This window comes from Pseudonaja textilis, chromosome 2, assembly GCF_049901715.1.
Source record: "Pseudonaja textilis isolate UNSWEBS1 chromosome 2, rPseTex1.2, whole genome shotgun sequence".
NCBI lineage: Eukaryota > Metazoa > Chordata > Lepidosauria > Squamata > Elapidae > Pseudonaja > Pseudonaja textilis.
In genome coordinates, this window is record NC_141991.1 from 52,902,075 (window position 1) to 52,927,000 (window position 24,926).

The window sequence follows — 24,926 nt, forward strand, 5'->3', positions numbered from 1 at the left end:
GGGGGAGCAACAGGAGGTGGCCATCATGCCTTGCTGGTAATGTTTTTAAAGCGTCACCATGAAAGCCAAGAATGGCGAACTCACAGCTTTGGCCCGGCACGAGTACTTGGCAGGATTACTAACGTATCCTACCGAAAAATTAAGGAAAGGTAACAATCGGAAGCGGGTGGGGGGGGCAGGGGCGGGGGGGCTGTACTGCCGCGAGAGTTAACGTATGGCCACCACTGTGAATTAAAGCAAAGCAGCAAAGTGACACGTGGTACTTTCAAAAACTTTTGAGCTGGGAAGGCGGGAGGGGAGGGGCTATGCTGAGAGTAGCGGTTTTTGACAAAGCTACAGGGGGCTTCGTATTAAAAAAACACACACACACACATTTTTAATGGGTTCAGGGGAAATCGCAGAACGCCAAATACCGGAACGCCTAAGACCGGAACTGCTACTTCCTCGGATCAACTCTCAGACTCGCTTCTACTTTCATTAACAATTAGAAAGAAAAGAGGCGGAGTCGCACTTTCGTTTGTTAGGGAGAGAAACCTCCCCAGTTTTGCCCTAGAAGTTTATTACCCTCCGCCAAAGTAACTCGCTCCCTCTTTTTAAAGCCAGTTCTGGTGCAAAATCACGAAGGGGAGGGGAGAAGAAGTCGAGGGAAGGATGGAAAGTATTTCTGGGTTGTTCTCTCAGTTTCTTTATCCTCCAACGTTGGTAAGCTGGAAGAATGAAGAGGAAGCATTCTGTTAAGTTAAAGGTATCTCAAGAGTTTAAATGTTTTAAAACAGAGGGTGTCGTCCAACTTTTCGATCTTCCGTTTTATTACATCAGCTGATGCATGGATTCTCGGCCATCTACATAATTTCCACCCGTCCCTCTTAGCGGGGAAGAGTTTTAAGGACGAGGCTCCCAACTGCAGACGCCACTTTTTTGAAGTCGCGGCAATATTCCTCTTCCTTTTAATGAAGCTTCTTCCCTCCCTTCCCGCCTTTCTCATCTCCCAAGAATCCTTGGCTAAAGCGTTTGTAATTTTTTAAAAATCTCCCTCTTTCAGCCGCTTCGCTTTAGCACGCCTCCCTGTTTATTTTCCAGCTTCGAGAGTGGTTGTCTTCCTGTTCCCCACCACCGCCACCCTTTTTAATATTTTGCACGGTGCCAAGCTTGGGAGTTTTCGCATATTCGCCTCCCCTTTTCTGCAGCCTCCCTCCCCAGCCCCATCAGAGGAAATATTACAATGTTGCAAGCTGACGTAAGGACATTACAAGGAAAGGGCTACATTTCGGAGTGTTTATGAAAAGCTTCGGTACTGTACTGTCACCAGGGGGCATGCAATAGAATGCATTTCGTTCAACATTTGGGATAATGATCATTTAGAAACCACTACGACCAAAACAAAAAAGAAAAGCAAGAAAACGGGGAAAAAGAGCGAGCGAGCGAGCTTTCAGAGAGCTTTGGAACCGGCGCCAGGCAGAAGGAGCCATGCAGTCAAACTTTCGGGAAGCCTTGGGTATTTTTTTCTGACATTGCAGCTCGCCCTTGAGGATCGCTCACTGAATTCTCCGGATTTTGTTTTGCTTCTCCCCCCTCCACCTCCACCTCTCCCGCCGTCTCCAGGCCCGGTTGATTCGCTTTGCCCGTGGCGGCAAAGGAGGAGAGAATCGAGCGAGCTCCCCAACAGCGAGGAAGCCGCAGCAAAACGCCCTGCCTGCCTGCCTGCTTTTCTCCGCTGGCTGGTTGGCTGGCTGGCTGGCTGACTCTCCCGCACGGCTCGCTTGCCTTGGGATCCAGTGTTGTTTTGAAGGGAGCTAACATGGCGACGGTGCCCGTCTATTGCATCTGTAGGCTGCCCTACGACGTAACCCGCTTCATGATCGAGTGCGACGCCTGCAAGGACTGGTTTCACGGCAGGTAACACAAAGCGATCGGGCCTTCCTCTTCCCCCCTCCTCTCCGCTCTAGGGCAGAGATCCCCCTTCCTAGCGCTCGGGGCCTTTTCGTCTCTTTGGCTCGCCAGGGCAGCAGCAGCGGCGAGAGCGAGCGGGAGAGCGAGGGAGAGATGGTGGGTTCCTGGCTGCTGCTTCTGCTCTGTGCAGTTTTCCAACAGGCCTTTTTGGAGAAGAGGAGGAGGAGGAGGAGCCACTCTCTCGTTTCCCTCTCTTGTATTTTTTTTGTGTGTGTGTGCGTGTGTGGTTTTGTTTTTGTTTCGTAAATTGTCGAGCCCGGGCATACACAATGGACTCTCCCCCCCCGCTCCGCTCCCGGGGCTCTGGTGTCAAGGGGCTGCGGGTAGTGGTGGTGGTGGAGAAAGCTATTGTCCTTTACTCGGGGAGGGACGGCGGGCGGGCGGGCGGACTGGCTGACTGACTTGCTTGTGTTAAAGGGTGTTTCTACCCCCCCTCCTTTTTTTTTCAAATTATTATTTTATTAGCTCCCGGTTTCTGGCCCGCTGCCACCCTGCCCCTCCCCCGATCGGGGTCTTATTGAGAGGGTCCTATGGGGAGGGTTAAGGATTTAAGGTTCGATACTTCCTCCCCTCACTTTCTCCAGAGAAGGCATGGAGAGAGCAGAACCGGAGGCGGGGAGGGGAGGGGGCAAGGCTGAGGAAAGCGGTTCCACAATGTCTGGCTAAGAGAGAAAAGCCAGACCCGGGAAGGATCCCTATGGAGCAAGCGGGAACCGCAAGGACCGGGGCAGCGGAGCCTGTGCTCCGGGCGGTCACTTGTTTCGCGCCTCCTGAGGGAAGAGGGAGACGGGGCGGGGGGATGTTTCCTCGCCTACTGGGCGCCGCGATTTGGTCGAGGAGCGCGCGGGCCCCGGAATGGCAGCTTGGAGCGAGGAAGCGGAGAGCCAGGGCTTTCCCCTAGAGCCGCGGCCACAGAGGGCATTCCTTGTTTCGCAGGCTGCCGAAGCCCGGCCGCTGACGCCGCTTTCGCCTCGGTTCTGGACTCTTATGGAGCGAGCCAGTCCACTCCGCCAAATAGTGGAACCAGAGTCCCCCGCCAGACTCGCCCCGAAAGGTGGGCGGAAGAGAGCTCAAGAAAGGCGAGACCCCGTTTTGGTCTTCCTGAGGTAGCGCTGTTTTGTGGAAGCCACCCCCCACCCCCGGTTGCCACGTCTGCCTCTGACGCTTTCCCGGTGGCCCCCTTTTTTTGTTCCTGTTCCCGAAATGAGATATAAGGGGTGGTGTGGATTCTTCGACCCAGTCGGAGGAGACAGCTGGGGAGAGCTTAATTCCCCGGTCAAAGCTCGGGCTGCTGTCTCCTGGGCGGCAGACTGTTTTAATTCGCCTTGTCCACCGTCAGCAGCGGAATCTGAGACAATGTACGCGGCAGGGGCTTGGAAACTCCCTCGGCCACCCGCTAGTCTCCTTGCTTTTGATTAGTATTTGATTTGTGCAGGAGGAGTGACCCCCCCCTCCCCGCGTCTTTGTCAGGCTTTCTTGGTGCTTTAATTATCACTTCACCTCGCCTTGTTTGCAGGGAGACTCTGGATATGATCTGGCTGATCAACCTGATCTTTGTGCCTCGCGGTGGCGGGGTTGTGTTGCATGCGGAAGGCAGACGCGTCGCTCATTTAAAAAAAAAATATGGAGCTGCAGGAAGAAGAAGGGGAAGGGACTTCATTCAGCTGGATTTCCTAGGAGTTCTGCCTTAGGTCGTTTGCAATATATGGGTCTTGTGGAAACTAAGGCACCTCTGATGGAAGCCGGTGACACTGAAACGATTCGGATCTGTTGCCTCTAGGTCCGAAATTTAAGCTGCCGTGTGAGGCTCTTGGTCGGCTCTCTTCTGATGCCAGTCGGCAGGAGTTTAAAAGACTTCGGTGTTTTGTTTCGAGTGTGTTTAGGGCTTTAGCCGCATGGACGATGAGGGGTCTCCGATGGTTATAATCGTTATAATGGTTATAATGATGGTTATAATTCTATGGTTCACCGCTGAACATCGTTGCAACTTGCACAAGGGTCTCTCTTGACAGCAGCTGAGCAAGGGATCAAAAGCAGGTTGACCTTCGGGAAACTCAATTTCGAGTGCAAGGATGGTTGCCTCCCCTCGGAGGAATAGACAAGGTAGCTTTAATTAACTGATGAGGATGATAAGGGTCGCTTTGGTTATGTTGGATGCTTTTGCAGTAGTTTGTTTACTTTAGGGTTTGCCCGTTGGTCTGGGAATTATGAATTGTGAAAAACCAGTGACTTATATAAAATAAGTCACTATCAGCTTAAAACTGGGTAAATTTGGTTATAATTTATTGTGAATGATGCACAGAACAAAGTTGTACTTATTCCTTCAAAATCATCCAGCTTTAAAGAGTTGTGAGAATAAGCCCTGTACTTGTATGCAATCCCTAATAACGGTCTTCATCTCTTTGGGGAAGAGGATGGTACTCTCTCTCACATATACACCATGAGTTGCTAACGAATAATAGTTTTTAAAAAATCTCCAAAAGGACTAAAGGACATTTCAGTACTTGATGCTGAAATAGTAAATGATTTTGTATACTATGAAAACCTTTCTTCAAATAAGATTGGTAATAACTCAGTCCAATCCATTAATTTCAGTTGACTAAGATACTATTATTTATGCTTTGAGCCAAATTGCTTAAAATTAGCCCATTTATGTTTGGTTTATGAATCATAGGAGAGAGTATTCCTCCTAGGAACAAGCAGATCTTGTCTTGAAATCTTTAGTTGCACATATGTAAGTATTTGAAAAACTATAATTCAAAGAGTATGCTGTGATTAAAAATAGGGTATTGTTAGACTAGTGTATAATTTTTTTCCTTTTTAACAATTAAAATTTATTTCACTATAACTTTCCTTTGTGCCATCCATGCATTCAATTTGCCAACAACTGACTATTAAAAATATAACATTTTAAAGAAAATAGTTCTGTATTTAATACTCACAAATCTTTTTGCCTCTGTTTAGTTGCAACTGAGCTCTACAGAGAAATATAAAAAAGATGAGTGACTGTTTAGGAATACTGAAATAATGCACAATTGTAAGTTGAAAGCCTTAAATAATGAATTATGTTCCTTCCTTACTATGTACATGATGCAATATGTGAATGCTGTATATTTTTGAGTTCTAAGGATTAAAAGTTGGATAATTCACCTATAAAATTTAAGCATCCATATTTATTGACATATCTATCTGATTTTAGGGTAGGGGAGAAAGAGAGTAGATCCATTATATTGTAAGTCTCACCACCCATTAGTTACCTTTTGCAATAAAAAACAGCTATTAAAACAAACAAAAATACATGGAGATAAGACTTTTAAATATTTGTGAAATAATTTTGTTGAGTAATTGAAAACCGGGTAGCATTCAAAACAAATGTACAAACAATACATACATAATATTGTATAATGACAACATTGTCTTGCCATTATCATTTAAGAGAGGAGCCTCTCAAAAGGATATCTATATACACAGGAAGGGGAAAGTTCAAGAGAGAACAAAAAAAGTACTGCAATAAAGTTTTCCTCTAGAAAATAGGATGATTTTCATTAGCTGATGTTTGATTATATACAGAATCATAATAGCTAATTGGTATATGACCAATTTAACTGAAAAATAAAAAAAAACTATTTGTAAGGTCCCTTAATGATACATTTTTAACATGTGCTATCTTTATGAGCTATAGGTAAATCCAGCATTATGTTTATATTAATTCAGAAAGTATTGTTTGTGTGTATTTATGAACTAAGATTTGAAGTGTGACACCTTCTGTTCTAAATAAATGCAGATATATGTTTACACCATTACATTTCAATGGATTTCACCAATAATCCTAGATCAATAATCATGCCATTTTGGGAACTGTGATCAGTTCTCAACATATCTGGAGATTACTAAGCTTTTTAAAATTTTAAATTAATTATTGTTTTCATACCTCACACTAATGGTTTCTTAAGTTTTGATTTAACAAGATGTGTATAGATTTAGCTATTGTTTTACATATGATTCTACCTTTGTGTATTCATACTCAGTAGAAAATACTTTTCAGTTGAAGTGTATAGGATTATGCTCTTAAGCATCAATACAACTTATCACATCAGGTGTGAATCTGGATTTAAAAATAAGACAATTTAATAATGATGTAAGCATTACTAATGCAATCATTAATTATATTCTTCATATAATGTCAAAACATTATTTGTTATCTAGTGTCTTAATATTTTAGATGGCAGATAGCTCAACTACACAAAACAACGGGGCAGTCCTATTAAGGAATCACTTTGGAGTTGCAGGTGTCATTGGAAATTGTGGTTTGGGCACTTTTATCAGCTTTAGCTAATACCGCCAAGTGGGTTTATTTTGGCATATCTGCTGATATTTAAGCATCCTTTGTCTGGATTATTGCAATCTATAAACTATGTGATGGTCTTTGGCCTTGGTAGTAATTTCAGTCAGCCTAAGTTAGGATGGTAAGGTTATTGCTTTCAGACTGAGAGGAATTGTTCAGCTATTTAATGCAAATCTGTTAGTCTTCACTTTTTTAAGTGTTAAAACTGTGGAGGATGAAATGCTGCCCTTGGAGGTTGTTTAATTTCCAATGCATGTTGACATGGCATTAAATAGAACCTATGTTCCATACCTGAACACGTGTCACCCATTGACCACAGGGAAGATAAGACAATCAAGTGATGTACGGTAATTTGTGTCATAATCACACTGCGAAAATGATGCAAATAATTTGCATCAGTTGCATCACAACATTACCGATTAAATAATTAGTATTATTTATACAATGAGATCATGAGGAATGTGAAGTCATTGTGACTTGTGGCTCATGTGCCTATCCCTATGTAAAAAAGCACCTGAAATTCCCATAATTATCCCTCACAACTTAAAGATTCTTCCAAATGACATGGATTGCTGCTAAAGAGAAGGCCTCTGCACTGATGACATGGCTGTCTTTAGAAGCTATACTGGTATCAAAATGTCATGGTACAAATGAAGCAGATTATGTAATTCAGATCATTTGTTCAGTGTCATGATACATGTGATTCACTTGCTTCACTCCCTCAAGATAGCCATGAATGGGTACTCTGACTATCAAATGATCACATCAGAGAAATTGTTTGGTAGTGATAGTTGGGCTTTTTGTGTGTGCTTGTTAAAAGATGTTTTCTTTTGACAATTATTTAGTTTTTTAAAGTGCTTGTATTTTCTCATTTTGCATGTCATACTTTTATTTTCATTTTAATTGTATTTTTCTTAGTTTGTTGGTACTATATTTATATTCACTTATTAGCATTTTAGACTGAATATGTTCTGGTCTGGAAAACTGTTTATTATTTATGAAAAATATTTCATAAAATAAGATATGGGAGAAGGAATCCAACAATGAATTTCTTTTGAACAACAATGTTTTACAAATTCTAATCAGTATAATTGTAGAGTCATTAATATTCAGACTTTCAAAAGAAATAAAATATCTTGAGCCATTTTGGTAAAGATTCATGTCATTTTTACTCATACATTGTTCAAAGTAACATTCTTTCCTCGTGTTGAATGAGCTTATTCATCATGAAAAGGAACAGTTTTCTATAATTTTACAGCCTATTTTGAACAGCATTCAAAACATACAATATGATTTAAATAATTGAAACAAATAGAAGTATAAAAAGCATATTTGTTATGGAATTGTAATGGTAATTTTTAAAGAAATCCATGATGTTTTGACAAGTTATAGGCCATGGATAGCAATGAAAAAAAATACACCAATGAGTAACTATTTCATGAAACATTGCTAATTTATTTATCAAACCTTGTTAAAAATGAAGGGATAAAGAATCTTCCCATTGTAATATTCATTTTGAAGATTTTAGGACACTATGAATTTGAGTAAGTGGCATATTTTCTATATTTTCAGAGGAGTTCTGAAACCTGCTCAGTGCTGTTGCAGATCTCTTATGGAGGGGAAAAGCTTCCTCATTCTATCCCTTTTTTTTACTCAGATGAGTACACTTTCAAGCAAAGCACTGAGTTGTAGTTTTTTGTTGTATATTATTATTTCAGGTGTAAAAACTTGTTATGTAATTGGTTACAGATAGTCATTTACTTATGATCATTGGTATAATGACCATTTGAAGTTACAATGGCATTGAAAAAAGTGACTTAAAACTGGTCCTCATATTGATGTAATGTCCCCAAAATCATGTGATCAAAATTCAGATTCTTGGCAATGAGCATGTATTTATATACAGTAGTTGCATCATCCTGGGGGTTGCATTATTGTCATTTATAACCTTCCCAGGGGGCTTCTGACATCAAGGTGGAAAGCCTTATTCACTTAAAGACTGTGGTAAAAATGGTTTTAATATTGGGCATGACTCACTTAATCACAGCATTGCTTACCAATAGAAGTTTTGGTCTCAATTTTGGTTATAAGTTGAGGACACCTGCATGCTGCTTTTAATATTTTAAATATTAAAATTTTAAAAAAAATGTTAATTAACAATTAAATTTAGTATTTAAAAAAATACTAAGACTACAGAGGTGGTATTCAGCAGATTCTGACCAGTTCTGGAGAACCGGTAGTGGAAATTTTGAGTAGTTCGGAGAACCATCAAATACCACCTCTGACTGGAGATTTTACAGTATCTTTCCCCTGCCATACCCTCCAAGCTACAGCCACAGAAACCGTAGTAAAAAAATTTGAATCCCACCACAGTAAGACTATTCTAGTTTGATGTAGCCATTGGCCTAGAAACCAGAGGTTCAGTTCTAGGCATTCTTTGGATATGAGGACCAAGTGGGCAATCTTGGGCCTGTCTCTTTCTCAGCAAAACTTACTTCAACAGAGTGTTTGTGGTGAAAATAGAAGGAGAAAGATGTGTTGGATATGTTTGTTGCCTTGAATTATTTGTAAAAATAATAAAGGTGGGACACAAATAAAATAGACAGACAGATAGATAGATGATAGATAGAGTTAGAAAGAAGATAGATGATAGATAATATATATAGAGAGATGATAGACAGATGATGAGAGAGAGAGGGAGAAAATGAATGCATGAATCAGATGATGCATGGAAACCTCACACCTCCATAAAAGTATCTCTGTGCACTACTAAAGTTGGAGAACCTTTTTTTAGTCTAAGAATCAAATTGAAATATAGAAATACTGGTACTTCTGAAAACATCAGTCTAATAATGGATGTCATTAAAACCAAAACGTTAAAAATTAAAGCATAATTAGAGGTAAATGAAAAATGCTGATGATTTTTCCATATCATTGTACTTTATAGGCTTTGGATAACATTATGATGGTTTGAAAAGTAGTATCTAGATTAAAGCTCTTAGTTTCCAGACATTAGTGTGTGAGTAAGGGTAAAATTAGCCTTTGACGCTGCTTATGATGTGCTGCCCAAAATGTGCTAACTGTCCTTACTGTTAACATGGAATGATGCTTGTGGTGTGATTAATTTATGCTGGTAACTTATTCTCTGTCTTACTGAAAAGCATTATGTGAAAGTCTGCTTGACCAAAGCTGTCATAAGCAGCAGAAGTCCACATCTTCGGACTCTTCTGGGACATAGAAAATTGAGACTTGGGATGTAAATCTTGGAGAACTTTTATTTATTCCATCTTAAAGAAATTACCTGGCAAAAATTATGACTTTTATTTGACCCTTTTCCTGGCTGACCACTGCTTTGGTGTTGCTCAATTTTGTGCTTCCATACATATCATCTGCTTTTTTTCAGATTTGGCAAATGGTTATTAATGCCCTTTCTTTTTAGTTTTAAAATATCTCTATTCATACATGTTTTATTTTTAGTTTGATTTCTGGCCTAGTGGCTGTGATAGAGATTTGAGCTCATTCAGATTGATTGGAATGGAAGAGGAGTAAACAATAACAGGCATTAATTAATAGGTGAAGTGAAGGAACGAAAAATAGATATGTAATGTGCTCATAAACCGAGAAAAAGGGGAAGTATGTACTTCAGTGGTCTGATCTTGTGAAATAGGGAAGTAAAGATGTACTAGGTTATAATATCCCCAAAGGTTGAAATGTATGTCAGCAAAGGTGAATGGGTGACATCTGAATTGGTTTTCTTGAGCTTGGTTTTGTCTTGCATCTTGGTTTTCCTGAGCTTGGTTGTCTTGCAGACATTTCATTTTCCAAACTAGGTAACATCACCAATGTGACTGATATATTACCTAGTTTGGTAATGAAATGTCTGCAAGAAAATCAAGCTCAAAGAGTATTGAGACCTACAAATATTCTCCTGTATTGACATCTAAATTATTGTGATGAAAGTAGGAATTCATAGGCTGATGATAATTGTATGTGGGCACTCTAGTAAACAGTGAGAATGGGAGAAAGAACCAGACATGAGTTTTGGGAGGACATTTGGAGATACAGAAATTTTGCCTACTCACAGGGATGGTCTTGTCATTGAATGTGGATTGAGGTGATGTGACATTTTTAATTCTGTGATTAGCCTTCTTTAAGATGCTATTGGTATTATGGGATAGGAACCCCAATAAGTACATTAAAAAAACTCAACCAAGCAAACACTTTGAAATGTAATCTAAGAGGACAAAATTATCTTGTTAACTGACACTAATGGATAGATGGGAAGAATTGGAAACAACATAACAAGTGAGAGATACTTGTTAGTTTGACTATTCAAACTTTTTATGTAAAGATGTAATATGGATCCAGAAATTCTTCTATATCCTGTAGGTATATAGGATTGAAATTTGTAGGAATATAGAGATGATAGAAAATGTAAATTTAAAGTCCACATATTTTTGCTTTTCTAACAAACATTTGCTCTGTATGTATAAAACATAATTACAACAAAGTTGGGAATGGAACAAGTTACTCAAATTAGAATTTTATGCATGTGTAGCAATAAAGTTAAAGAATAGGACAGGCTTTATAAACTAGGAGCTAAGGTAAGCTTGTAAAAATTGTATAGAAAAAAAAACGATTTTGGAAACAAAAATGTCTCAATTATCAAAAAAAGCACCAATTACAGGAAGCAAGTTTGTATCTGAGTTCTGAATAATTTGTCTCAACTTTTAACTCCTAATTGATTTTAGTATTAATTTTACTATTAAATGTAATGTATATTTTGACCTTTTATATTCTGCTTTTAAAAAGTTGATTCGCTTTCCTGAATACTTGTCAAAATATATTAACAAGCATGAATTAAATAAATAACAATAAACTAGAAAATTCAATTATATATACATATACATATACATACATACGTGTGTGTGTGTGTGTGTGTGTGTGTATGGCATTCAGCTTTGTTTGGGTATTTTCCCACATCATTGTAGTTGTGCTTTTAAAGTTGTAGCAATGTTTCAGCAGAATCTCATCTGCCATCATCAGGCTTCAGTATAGTGTTCATCTGTGTATACAGAAGCCTGATGATGGCAGATGAGATTCTGCCAAAACGTTGCTACAACTTTAAAAGCACAACTACAATGATGTGGGAAAATACCTGAACAAAGCTGAATGCCATACATGTAAGTACCGCTAAAACTTAAGAAATATATATATATATATATATATATGGCATTCGGCTTTGCTCGGGTATTTTCCATCGTCATAGTAGCTGTGCTTTTAAAGTTGTAGCGACGTTTCAGCAGAATCTCATCTGCCATCATCAGGCTTCTGTATAGTGTTCATCTGTGAGTTAGGCTTTTATAGTGGTTTCAGATTTAAATTTGGGGCAGCCTATTGCTGTGCAGAGATTGAAAAAAGACCAGAAAGCATGAATAGAAGAGATGATTCCATCAGACTGTCAATCATTTGGAAGCCTGCACTCACAAACAAAAAAATCTCCACGCCACAAGCCAGGCAAACACCTGGGCACAGACAGATCCCCCCTGATACCTCCAGCTCAAACACACCCCAACCAGGCACCCAGATGAAACCTAGCTTCCTAACTAATGATAGCCGTCCATTTACCTGAAGCCAAGCTGCACTAAAGGCCTCCAATAAAGTAACACAATGTTGCCAGCCAATCAAGAGACAAAAAGAGCCAAAAAACAGACAGGAGATATTAGAAACACCAATCAAGCAGAACACAGCGAACTCCAAGACCAATAAACACAGACCAAGACTCGCAACCAATCAGGGTGAAGAAAAAACCATTCTGGCACAGCAATAGGCTGCCCCAAATTTAAATCTGAAACCACTATAAAAGCCTAACTCACAGATGAACACTATACAGAAGCCTGATGATGGCAGATGAGATTCTGCTGAAACGTCGCTACAACTTTAAAAGCACAGCTACTATGACGTGGGAAAATACCCGAGCAAAGCCGAATGCCATACATGTAAGTACCCGCGAAAACTTAAGAAAATATATATATATATATACACACACACACACACACACACACACACACACACGTAGATTTTCACGGGTACAGGTATGCAGGTCTTGGCATGTTCGGTCTTTTCAGTCTTACACGGAAAAGACCCGAACATGCCAAGACCTGCATACCTGTACCCGTGAAAATCTATGAATATATATACACACACACACACACACACACACACACACACACACACACACACATATATATATATACATATACATGTTTTCTGAGTATATATATATATATTCTTATATTCTTAAGTTTTCGTGGGTACTTATATGATGAGATTAGCTTTGTTCCAGAGTTTTCCCATGTCACAGTTGTGCTGTTGTAGTAGCAGCAGTTATCTGCCATCATCAGGCTTCTGGTTGTGTCAGTCTGTGAGTCAGAGGGGCCTGTGGGGCCTGACTCACAGACGAACACAATACAGAAGCCTGATGATGGCAGATGAGATTCTGCCGAAACGTTGCTACAACTTTAAAAGCACAACTACAATGACATGGGAAAATATCCGAACAAAGCTGAATGCTATACACACACACACACTATTATTTTATGTGGATTGTGTATATGGTACTAGATAAATTGCATTGTGAGTTAAATGCACTTTAATAATCCAGTCCAGTTTCTGGGAAATAGAGCTGGTTTGATGAAACAATTAAAATGTTGGACTACAAATTAGGAAACTGTAAATTCTATCTTCTCTTTGGTTTAGAAGTCATCTGGGTGATCATCCTTACTCTCAGTCTACTCCAGTTGGATGTTTTATTCAGTGTAAGAAGGAACATTATGTACATTGTCTTGAGTTGTATAGAATTCTTATTAAAAGCAGGATATAAATCAAAATGTAAAAATAGATTATTTAAAATTTTAGTATATGTGAAAGAGAGAGAGAGAGAGAGAGAGGACCCAGATTGTTTTAAGGACCCAGATTGTTGGGAGCAATATGCTGACTCTGTAAACTGCTTAGAGAAGTTGTAAAGTGCTGTGAAGTGGTTTATAAGTCTAAGTGCTCTTGCTCTTGTTATTTCTACTATAGTGATTTTTCTCTAGAATTTATTGTTTATCTTTAAGGACTCACCAACAGGTCCCTTTAATTGTAGGCCACAATGCCCCACAACCAGTTTTAAAGGGCACAGTCTTATGATGTTGCATTTGTTCCATTCTTAAATTACTTATAGTTCCATTTTTTTAAAGTAAAGTTTTCTAAGCCAATTTTTTTCTGTGGCCACAGCCTGCATTGTTGCATAGCTGTTCATGACCTTTTTGTTTGTATGCAAGAGAAATCAGGTCCCTGGTTTCTGCAGGGACATCTGCATACATAATGCCAAGACCAAAACTTTGGAAAGGACTGGTAAAGCATTAAAATAGAGACTATCAATAAAGGAGAATATTAGTAGCTCAGGGTGAAATGTGGGGTCCTTGATGCTCTCTGAACTTGGTTGCTTTCTCGCAGAGGTTTCATTACCCAAACTAGGTAACATCACCAGTGACAGTTACCCCTGTGCTTTCAGCATGCTAAGCAACAGTTGAGTCAAATTGCACTATATCTGCAAACTACACCTGCAATAGCTGAGGCAACCACATTTTTCTGCTTTTAGTACTGGGAGAATATCAATCCAATAAAGTATAATAGCATTTCTGGTTAAAAATGAAATAAGTTTTTAGTTGCAATGTGCTTTTATTTTAGCCACAGTTTACTGAACAAGCTGTAATAACTCGATCCAAAGATAATACAGGCAAACCATGAACCAAATAATATATTAATCCAGCAAAGAATATGAGGTTTTATCATTTGACTATTAAAACATCTAACAAAATAGGTATGACATCTTCCTGCTTGCTTTGTACTGTATAACATCAGAAACCAAATATTCCAATCCAGGATTTACGTTTGAAGCTATAAATGCAACTTATTTATCATTTTGACAAGAAACATCATCATAATATAATAAACAGAGTTTCATAGTTTGCAAAAGTCAATTACTTAAATTTGAAGTATAAATAATTTGGGCTGGAATCTGTTTTTAGTACAGCAAATTATATGAATAGCTGCTTGAATGTCATTATTTATATAGTTTTGGGGTTCTGTTTTGATTATAGTAGTTGCTGCGCAGCATACTTAATTGCAGTTTTCATTTTAATCAAATGTTATTTAGGACTGGATTCTGATTAATTCATATTTATATTCCTATTTTTTAAAATGCAAAATAACTTGCATATGTTAATAGTTTTTAAAACCAGTCTTTCCCTTTGTGGTGGCAAATTTGATGTATATCTCTTTAATGATTAATTTCATTTTCTAAGAAAATAAATGTTACTTATTCCATTTCTATTTGGCTCATACACCAAAAAGCTGGTAAAGTAGAGTCAGATTAGTTGGTGGCACACTATGAGCTTTTTGCAAAGTTCTCAATGGATAACATACTTGACATGCAGTGTAGGGGCACATTACTATGTTGTAACAACAAAAATTATTCGTTGTATTCTTGAAAATCTTCTCCTTCGAGTTGCTCGGATCATCCAGAGAGTGGGAGGTGCTTCAGTCTGTGTTGATTGTAGGCTGAGTTGAACTATTGAGGAAACGCCCTCCCTCCATCACGTGGCTCCATCCAGGCGTTCCCCCAGTTTCTGCTCAGCCCTGTGAAAGCTAGGCTGCATTGTTTATCCCTCCTTGGCCGTTTCAGGACTTCGCATTTTTGCTTAAGGTTTGCCTTAAATTGTTTTTTCCTTAGCCTCTGGGCATCTGGCTGTGTCTCTAGAGAAGGGGAGAGCGTTCCTTGCCCCCTCAGGGGGGAGTAAAACGGGCGGTATTGAGCGCTCTCGTGCTACCCCCCCAGCCTCTTTCTCAACTCCTGCCGCTTCCAGCCGCTCTTTGTTAGTGGCTCTAACTGTTTGCGTTTTAAAGTGCTGCTGGTTCTTCCCCCCACACGAACGCCGCACCGCCCCTATCGGCCTCCTAGCCTTGCCGGAGGGGTGTAATTCCGCCCTGAGCAGCCCCGACGTTTGACTGATAGGCAGCCGCCTTTTGAGCGCTGCCTCGTGGCCGGGAGCTAATCAATTCTCCGATTTCCATAACAATGACCGCTGCGAATGTTTCTAGCTCGCCTTACAGGCTTCCCCAGCTTGTTCAGAGCCTCTATTTCTTTTGATATCGTTGGCTATTCCGCAGCAGCGCTCAGGGTGAAGTAGAGCAGCACCCTTGGTACTCCTGGTTGTGTCCTGGGAGCAAAGCTGCTGGAGGCCTCACCTCTCCAATCCAGTGCCTAAAGAGGCCTCAGGCGCTCATTTGACTAATTGGATAAGTTTGCCTGGGTTGCACAGATTGAGATCGGATTTCATGTGACAAAAACAAGAAATAAAAAATAAGAAATAAAATAAAAATGAAACTAAGAATAAAAATAAAAAGCAAAACAAAATAAACAATAATATGTGAATATATATCTTGTTTATACATATTTATGTATATTTTCATACTGATAAACAATGCTCAGAGCATTGTTAATAGTACAATGGCAAATGACTCTGTACTTCTATCATGCTAAGCATATGCAATGAAACAGAATGGAATCTAATACATGGGAAAGCCCTGTCATAATCATAATAACAATATCATATATATATATATATATATATATATGTTTTCTGAGGTTCTCTGGTAGTTTGTATGTGGATCTTTTTCATGCCTCACGTAAGATTCAAGTATCTAGATACTTCAATCTTACGCGGAGAAAACCCGAACAACCAAAGATCCATATATATATATATATATATATATATATATATATATATATATATATATATATATATATATATTTTACATCAAATTCCAAAAGGGGGATGCGGACCAGCCAAAAGGATACCCAGCCTTCTGTTATAGGCTGAATCCTAGGCGAGCCAACCGCCTCTATTATTCTTCTGTATGACCTTTACCTTTTAAAATGGCAGATGACAACTAAGGCCCCCCTTGAGGGCCAAGTAAGTCTCACCTTTTGCGCAGCCAGGCTAAGGAAACTTCAGAGGCCTCTGAGGAGCCCCAGTGACACAGTGATGTCAGGGCAACACTCCAAAGCTACTCCACAGCCAGCTGCCTGCAGCTTGGCAGCTCGGGGTCCACTGGGCTCGAGATTGACCCATCCTCCCAAGATGGGCAGAGGGAGGACCCAGATTGTTGAGGGCAATATGCTGACTCTGTCAACTGGTCACAGAGAGTTCTAAAGCACTGCAATGTAATACATAAGCACGATGACTGTATGAGATGCCTTAAGGCATCATAAGCATTGGAGAGGGAATTCCTCAGGCGACCCAGGGGTCTCCCTTGGTGCCCCAGCCCCTCCTCACCGTTCTTTCCAGTTTATTCTTCCCTCCTCAGGTGCAGCTCTCCCCAGGGACAGCAGGCCCTGGTCCACCGACCAGATGGGCACGCAAGCCACACTTACTTCATGACCACGGATCTGTACCAAGAGGAGCCAGATATAATCGAGAATGAACTCATGGATGGAGCTGGCTACCCGCCAGGGAGTTGTAGAAGGTCTCCAACAGATTTCCTTACCCGGCTTCCTCCCAATGACTTCCGAACACGAGTCGCCATTGGTCAGGTCCCCGCTCGGATCGGATTCTACCACGGTCAGGTACCTTACAGAGGGTCTGTCCTCCAGAAAGAGAACAGGGGGACGAGGAAGGTAACTAGATCTATTCAGGGAGGAGGAAGAATTCGAACTGGGGCCATCTCATTGCAGTGCACCCCGGTTGGAAATGTTCACGGTGGGAGAGATGTTCAGGATGAGGGTCTTACCCCGACCATCCCTCCTCGGTGAGCTGGTTCAAGCCGCTCCTGTTCAATCGCTTGTCCTTAAGGCTCCAAGACAGCATCCCTGGCCTGTTATCTCAGTCTCCTCCGCTTTATCTCCGCGGAGGTGGGCTCAGAGGATGGCAACTTCAAGCAGCCCGCTAGGGAACCGATGTGATTCCGGCTACTCCGACCGGCTTCTCTGATCTGGTTTAAAACAGCTGTCCCCCACCGGGACCCCTGCCCCATCCAGCCAGGACAAGGGGTTTGTTATTCCCAATCCAGGATCCTCTAACCCACCTAATACCCTTGAGGGGGAGGAGCCCTTGCCGGCTTAGCACCCTCCTTCTTCCCTGAGATCCTCTGGAGGTTCTGTCAACCGAGGACAAGAGGCCTGAACTAGCCTCTGGGCGCTCCAAGCCTATGCTGGGGCCTTCAGATCAGCTCTGCTGCTTTCTCTTTCTCTGGGTCCTCGACCAGATGGATCCATCTACTTTAGCAGCATGTCCCCTCATCCCTTCAAGGGCGCATCAGGACATCGCTGACCTTCGACGTGGCAGAATCCTCAGCCGTCGCCACTTACCATTCTGTTAAGTTCGCCAGTAGTGCGCTAACCTCTCTTGTGACAGCCCCCGCCTCCCTGGCTCAAACACCGACAGGCAGATGTCAAACCCGTCTTGGCTACTGCTCCCATCAAGGGAGACAATTCACCGGCTTAGATCCGGAACCCCTGCTAGTGGATTCCCGAAGCAAAAATCCTTCCCTCTCTTGTGGAGGCCAGAGCACAGAGCCCCAACCATGTCAGAGAGGGTTCCCGACCCTTCCACCAGCCTCCCTCTGGCCCTTTCTCAGGTGGCCTAGAGGTGGAGCACGTGCCTCCCAATCAGGAGGTTGTGAGTTCGAGCCCAGGTATAGGCTAATATTTGGAATAGACTCTCCTGTTGGAGCTGGGGGTTGGACTAGATAACCTCCCAGGTTCCGATCCCCCCTCTCCTCTCGGCCATCCCACAGGATTGAGCCGATTTGGGCGACAGGATCAGAAAGGGTGGTACCCATAAGAGGCCCCTCAGGGACCAAGCTGTAGTCTCTTCCGACGCCTTGGCTCGGAAACGCACACCCCTTATACAGGCTCCAACCCGCCCCACCCTCAGTGAGGACGGCGCCTTGCTCCCACCTCTTGGGGCCCCCACTCCCTCAGGTGGTTGTAGAACGTTCCTAGACCTAAAACGACCTAATCTTTCCTGCCCCCGCAGAACTAAGTTGTACACCTTGCAGTCCTCCCCATTGGGTACCAGGCAAGGGGACCGGCTCTCTCTTATGGTTCTTCCAGTAATGTTTCTACCCATCCCTTCTGGGCTCCCCCCCAAATTCCGTGGGGTTTGTTTTCAACTTTACCTCTCTCATTAGGCGGACCTACCTTGAGTTGAAAGCGGTCCCCTGAACCTCCCAAGGTTCTCGCAGCTCTAGCGGTTCCCCTCAGGAACCTTCCCATTCGTCCCCACCTTTACACGGGACCCCTCATCCTGCCCCTCCTCAGACGTCCAGCAGAGAGGGACCCCAGAGCTCTCTCTCTCTGCCCCCCAAGACCATGGGCTCCTTGTAACCTGACGAGCACCAACTGTCGCCATCTAGCCGGATAAACCAACTCGAGCCCGTAATTCATTTGGTAAAAAGGGGGAAAAATAGTTCTCTCCTCGGAGAGATCCCTAGCATACAAGGACCCGTCAAACCTATCTGGTGCTCCAAAGGCAACACTAGTAGAATTGTCTAAATTTTGGGGTAGGCTGGTCTCAAGCATTTCTATTGTTCCCTGGGCCCGTTTTTTCTCGCCAGAACCCCTAAGTGGTTTCTGCTCTCTTCGAACGCCTGGTGGAAGTATCCAAAATCCACGCCCAGGGTCCCTCCAAGGGGCCTTACCCCTCTCCCCAGCGATACAACCTCGCAATCAACTAGGGCCACTCCTTCAGGGAGCCCCAAACGATCCTCCTCACCACAGACGCCTGCCTGCCCGACTGGGGCACTTTACCCACTCGCTCAAGGGCGCCGCGGTGTAGTAGTACCCGCAGGATCCCTCTCTCGGCACGGGCCGATAGTTGGAGACAGAAAAGGGTATGCAATACAAAATTGGGTGGAACTCCTCGTCATACTCTGGGCCCCACGCAGCTCGCACCTCCAGGTATGCGGGCGCCGCGTCCTCCTCACCATCAGTGTCACCGCCAAAGCCACGCCTCAGACAAGGGGGCACCTAGACCTCTCGGTTAATGAGAGAAGCCTGCGCCTCTGCCACGGGGCGGAGTGCAATCTCCTCCTTGAAGCAGAGCCATTTCAGGAGTGTCAATCACCAAAGTGGATTCGCTGGACAGGGTCATGGGGGTCCAATCCGATCAGCGTCTCTCTCCCGTCTCTGTTCTAGGGGCGGTCACATTCTTCGGCCTGCCAGTCGAGGATCTCTTCACATCCCCTTCAATACACACTCCTGATTTCCTTCAATGTTCCCCTCCCATGGGACCTAGGATCATGTCGCCCTACGTCGCCCTTGGCTCCCAGGGGTCCCCTGCATCCCCACTAGCACTAGTTTCCCAGAGTCATACAGGAGCTGATCCCGAGAACGCAGAACCTTTCAGGTGGCTCTCCCCTGCCCCAGGCACCTTTGGTTGGTGGTCCTCCACAACCTATCGGTCGCTCCTCTCTGGAAAATCCCCCGGGGGATCTCCCCCTCAGGGGCCCCTCGGCCCGGAACCCTGGCTCTAACTGGTCCCTAGAGCTTGAGCAGAACCGTTTTTAAAAACAAACAATCAAACTAGCAATCAAAAAGAAAAGAAAAGAGAGAGAGAACGAGAAGTCCCCTGACCAGATTATTGACCCCATCTTGGTTTCAGACGATCCTCAACCATCCAAACCCATGAGATCACCCGAACTAACTCGGCAAGCGGTGTCACCTATCTTGGGTCAGCCCTTGTTATAAGGCATCCTCAGACAACCCACTAACTTGTGTCCTCCAACTTTCCTCATACCTCGCCTGAGACCTTGTTAGGGTCCTTTTACCCCTCTCTCAGGAACTCTTGAGCCTCTCAGGGAATTCTCCCTCCAGCTCTTAACTTCAGGGTTCCGTTTCTGGTGGCCAGTGCTCGGCTCCGATTCTTGGAGATTGCAGCATTGTCGGTAAGAAAGGACCTCTGCATCTCCTCGCTGTCCGGGCGGTTCTCCGGCCCGACTCGGCCTTATTGCCCAAGGTCAACCCAGCCTTTCGCAAGGCAAGGGATCTCATTCCCCAAACCTCTGCCCAACCCTCGTGCGAGAGAGAGATACCTGTACTGTGCCTCTCGGATCTACCTTTCGCACTACCAGCCCTCATGAGGTCTGAAACCCTTTCCTCCTTTCAACCCAAATCTTTGGACCACGAAGTGCCCCTCCAACCTTCGACTCTGGATCAGAGCTACTATCCCCAGATCTCACTTGTCACAAGTTTGCCAGTACTAGTGAAAATGCAGCGCATCCCATCAGAGAGGCAGATACACCGGTAACTTGGGTCACTCAAGCCCCTATCACTGATAATTGCCGGGCCTCCACCCGGACTCCTCCGTGTTCCTTCATTAGGCATTCCGAGATCGACATATTGTCTCAGCTAAGGCCTCGTTTGGCAGACGTGTCCTGCGGTGGGTCCTCAAGGACCCAGAGAGGCTCCTGAGCCAGACGGGGTCCCTCCCGTAGGACAGCCAAGCTTTGGTATGTCCCACTCTCTGGATGATCCGAGCAGCTCGAAGGAGAATGGGCGTTGGTTCTTACCTGACACGCCATTTCTATTCGAGCTGGGAGGATCATCCAGCCCCACCCTTATCCTTCCCATCTGGTGGGGTCCTGTTTTGGCCAATGAATCATTAAGTCTAGTAAGATGAGAGTACGGTTTTCTCTTCCCTCTCAACTTCGCATAAACTGGGGGAACGCCTGGATGGAGCCATGTGATGGAGGGAGGGCGTTTCCTCAATAGTTCAACTCAGCCTACAATCAACACAGACTGAAGCACCTCCCACTCTCTGGATGATCCTCCCAGCTCGAATAGAAATGGCGTGTCAGGTAAGAACCAACGCCCATTTTCAGCTTGTTCACTTTAAGAGTGCAGATATGGTACCTAGAGAGGTAATAACATTTGCTCTATTGACTCTCTGTTAAATCAGCTAGTTCAGAACTTGTTTATACTAAGAAAAATAATTAAGTTTAGGAGGGATATATTCTTATCAAAAAGCCCTTCCTTAACCCAAATAATCCATCAACTGGTCTCAGATGTCTCATTTTTGTCTAAAGTGATTAGGAATATTGAGTTTTTACATCTCCAAATATATTTGTATAATGTTAATTATGTTGATTCGTTTGATTTGAGCATTTGCTGGCGTAAGAGGTTGATGTTACTTTAATAAACTTGAGGAACAAGATGAGATAATGTACAGCCTTTCTAGTTATTCTGGATCTTTAGTGGTTTTAAATATTCTCAACCAGGATATCTTCCTTTATTTTAGCTGTCTGGTAAAGCTGTATTTGGTGGTATTAAGTGATATTGGCCACCATTATTTAGCAATTAGTTCTTTCACATGGAATATTTCATAGAATTCCATCCTGTCCTCTGTGTGGTCCAATATCTTCATGAAACCATTGAGAGAAGACTTCTAGAGTCATGGAATAAGGTATCATCAATATTCTGATGACACCTAGTTCTGTTGGTCATCCAATTCTAAAGAAGTAGTTTATTTTCTTTTCTAGTACCTAAATCTATAGTGGATTGGATAAAGGTGAACAGTGAGGAAGTCAGTTTCACTTAACAACTGCCTCACTTAGCAGCTGAAATGTTGAGATCAATTGTCATAAGTCAAGGACTATCAAGTTGTTTTTTTATGTATGAGTGAAAGTATTGGCATTGACCTTTAGAAATCTAAAAACTTGGGGCCTGAAGGACTCCCAAAATCAATATGAACCTAGTTCTCATAAGATCATCAGGAGATGCTCTTACTTTCTGAGGTCCATTTGGACAAATGAGAAAGTTCTTCTGCTCTGCTCTTCTACAGATTGTATTATCCCAGACATTATATAAACCATTACTTTTAAACTTTTAGGGGAAAAATAAAGATATTCCCCTTTGATCAGGCCTTTTCAAATTCAATTCGTCATGCATAATTTTGATTTTTTTTATTAGATGTGATATAAGGGTTCAGGTTTTGGACTTGGAGTGGAGATACCCAGGTTCTAATCCAATCCTCAGCCACTGAACCCCCAGTTGATTAATAAATAAAGTATTATTAGACCCTTCCCTTAGCAGAAAGGTGGGATATAAATAACAGCAAAATTTCCATAATTTGAACAGCTGGATTTGGCCTTCATGATAAGAGATTCATGACAGTGGTTTTTAAATATGCAAAAGGATCTTATGTAAAAGATACAGCAAAACAGTTCTGTACTACTTCTAAGAGCAAAATTAGAACTCATACTTGGAAAGAAAAGATTTCAACTTACCACTATAAAGGCTATGATAAATGTGAAAATGAAATAACCTTGGCTTTATTTGGAGAAAGGATAATGTAGCAATATCCTGCATTGAGTAGGAAGTTGAACTGGATACTTTCCAGAATTCTTCCATATCTGGTAGCATTTTGGCCTTCCCCTTGGCCTAGAATTCCAGCTCTGGAATATTGCAAGAATTGTGGTGGAGATTGATGGACATCTACTAGCTTTTAATAATAGACGGAGCAAATGTCAGACTGCCATCTAATTGATTTTTTTAGAATGGAAATTGAGCAGAAATCCTTTAAAGTTGGGGAAAGATGTTTTAGTATTTTAAAGCAAGATATATATTTACAATGTAAACAGATCTATATTTTTTCCCATTTGGGACCTGTTTTCCTGAAGTAATCAATTGATAATCAGACAAGTTTCCCGCTTCTCCAAAACATAAGGTCTTTATTTCCTATGAATGAAAAGATAACAAACTAATAGTACTATAGCATCAGTCTGTTTTTGATTATTATAGGAGATTGCTATGTAGAATGTGGATCATAATGACACCATTAGTAAAATAATTGCATGAAGTCAAGAGCATATAACTAATATAAATGTAAGCAGAATTGTATGTGTAACATACAACTATGTCAATTAATAGTGCACACGTATCTATTCTCATAATTGTAAAAAGTTGGAGCTTTTATTTCAGAACTGGATTAGTAGGAATCCTGCACATACCTCATCGTTTTTCTAAATGAAACATTTTGCACCACTTCCACTGAAAAGCAGAATAATTAATACAGCAAGACAATCTATAGTTAAGACAATCTATAGTTTTAAGACAATCTATAGTTAAGAATGCGGCGTATTTTAGCAACATTTGAATAACAAGGACAACAATTCAAGTTATATACACAATGGTTTAAGTTCATTACATGCAAAATTAAGTGAAGGACAGACCTTGGAAACAAAATTCATTCTTAAACTGGGGCTATATGTATATTTCCATCCTTGCAGCAGCAGTTTTGTTAATTTTATACAGTTGTGTATGGTTGCTTTGAAATAGCATATTCTCCATTGACATACTGAAAAGGGGCATCTCAGGTAAGGTAATTCATCAGAATTTTTCAGAATTCTATGGAAATAAGCAACATCTTGATGATTATACCTTAGTTGCATTGACCCCAGTTTCTTTCCATGGAAGTTATAGGAAAGGGATCATTCTCAGTCTGAAGACCAGGGGCTTTCTGTGATATCTCTAAAAGTTTTTTTTTAAATAGCTTTAATTGGACCTCCAGTTCTGTGTTGCAAGGTATCCATAAAATTCATTTTCCTACAACTTTTCTTTTTATTAAACAATATAAATATAATATTCTAAAGTAGAAAGTGTTTTAATATTTTATTTGGAATTTCATACATTAACTGAAAAACTATATTAAAGTCTGTTAGAAACTGCAAATAAATGCAGTCATTGGAATATCACTTTCATAATGTGTTAGGGTTGAGCCATTATAACTTGTAAAGCTCTAGCGATCATATTCCACATTATTACATTTCAAGGAACTGTGTTTTCTTATTTTTTTGTTCAACTTTTCTCTAATATCAATGGTTCATAATATGATTAAAAAAGAATTTGAAAAGTTTGTCTTATTCCCCCCCCCAAGTATGTGAATAAAACCTGTCTAGTTATAAGTAGCTAATTTGTTATCTGAGATTTTGTTTTGTATGCATGATCAAAACTTTTTTTTCATTACTTTTGGTATTTCTTTTAAAAGATATTTTAAAAGGTATTTTCTTGAATTTACCTTGTTTAGAATTTATGCAGCATTGTATATTATAATCTCAAATGGATATAAGGTTCAGTTTTATTGCATCCACACAATGTTTAGGATATAGGATTTTGTTTATATAACTAAACAAGGTTAGGTATAATTAGTATGTAATTTTATAGCATTTTTTTGGTCAGATAAAGTTTTAGGATATAGAGAGTGGAAATCTTTTTGTAGATCAGCCTTTAGAAGAGTTTCTGTATCTCTACTTAATATTTGCAAATTAGTGGACTGGAAAATTCTCTCTACAGAAAACTATATAGAGTGATAACAAGTCCTGTGATATTTGTAATGCTAAAGTGAAATTTATAAATTGTATGAAGTTCATTATTTTTGTTAAATGAGTTTTTGATTAAGCTCATATCAGAAACTTCCTTCCTTCCTTCTTATACTTCAGTAATTTAAAGCTACTCTCAGCTGATGAAAATTATGAAAGTGTGTGCTCTGTTTAGATGTAAAATGAAATAATGCATTCTGACATA

General features: G+C 41.4%; 1 protein-coding gene across 2 annotated transcripts in view; it reads left to right on the plus strand.

The window, feature by feature from the left end:
• The first annotated feature begins 620 nt into the window (after positions 1-620).
• The window catches only part of PHF2 (PHD finger protein 2), a 151,049-nt gene continuing 126,743 nt past the window's right edge, over positions 621-24,926 (plus strand). For both annotated transcript variants that reach the window (XM_087923896.1, XM_026724035.2), the window contains exon 1: positions 621-1,896. In XM_087923896.1, the coding sequence (XP_087780022.1) occupies positions 1,799-1,896 (98 nt within the window). In that variant the 5' untranslated portion in view covers positions 621-1,798. The remainder of the gene's footprint in view (positions 1,897-24,926) is intronic.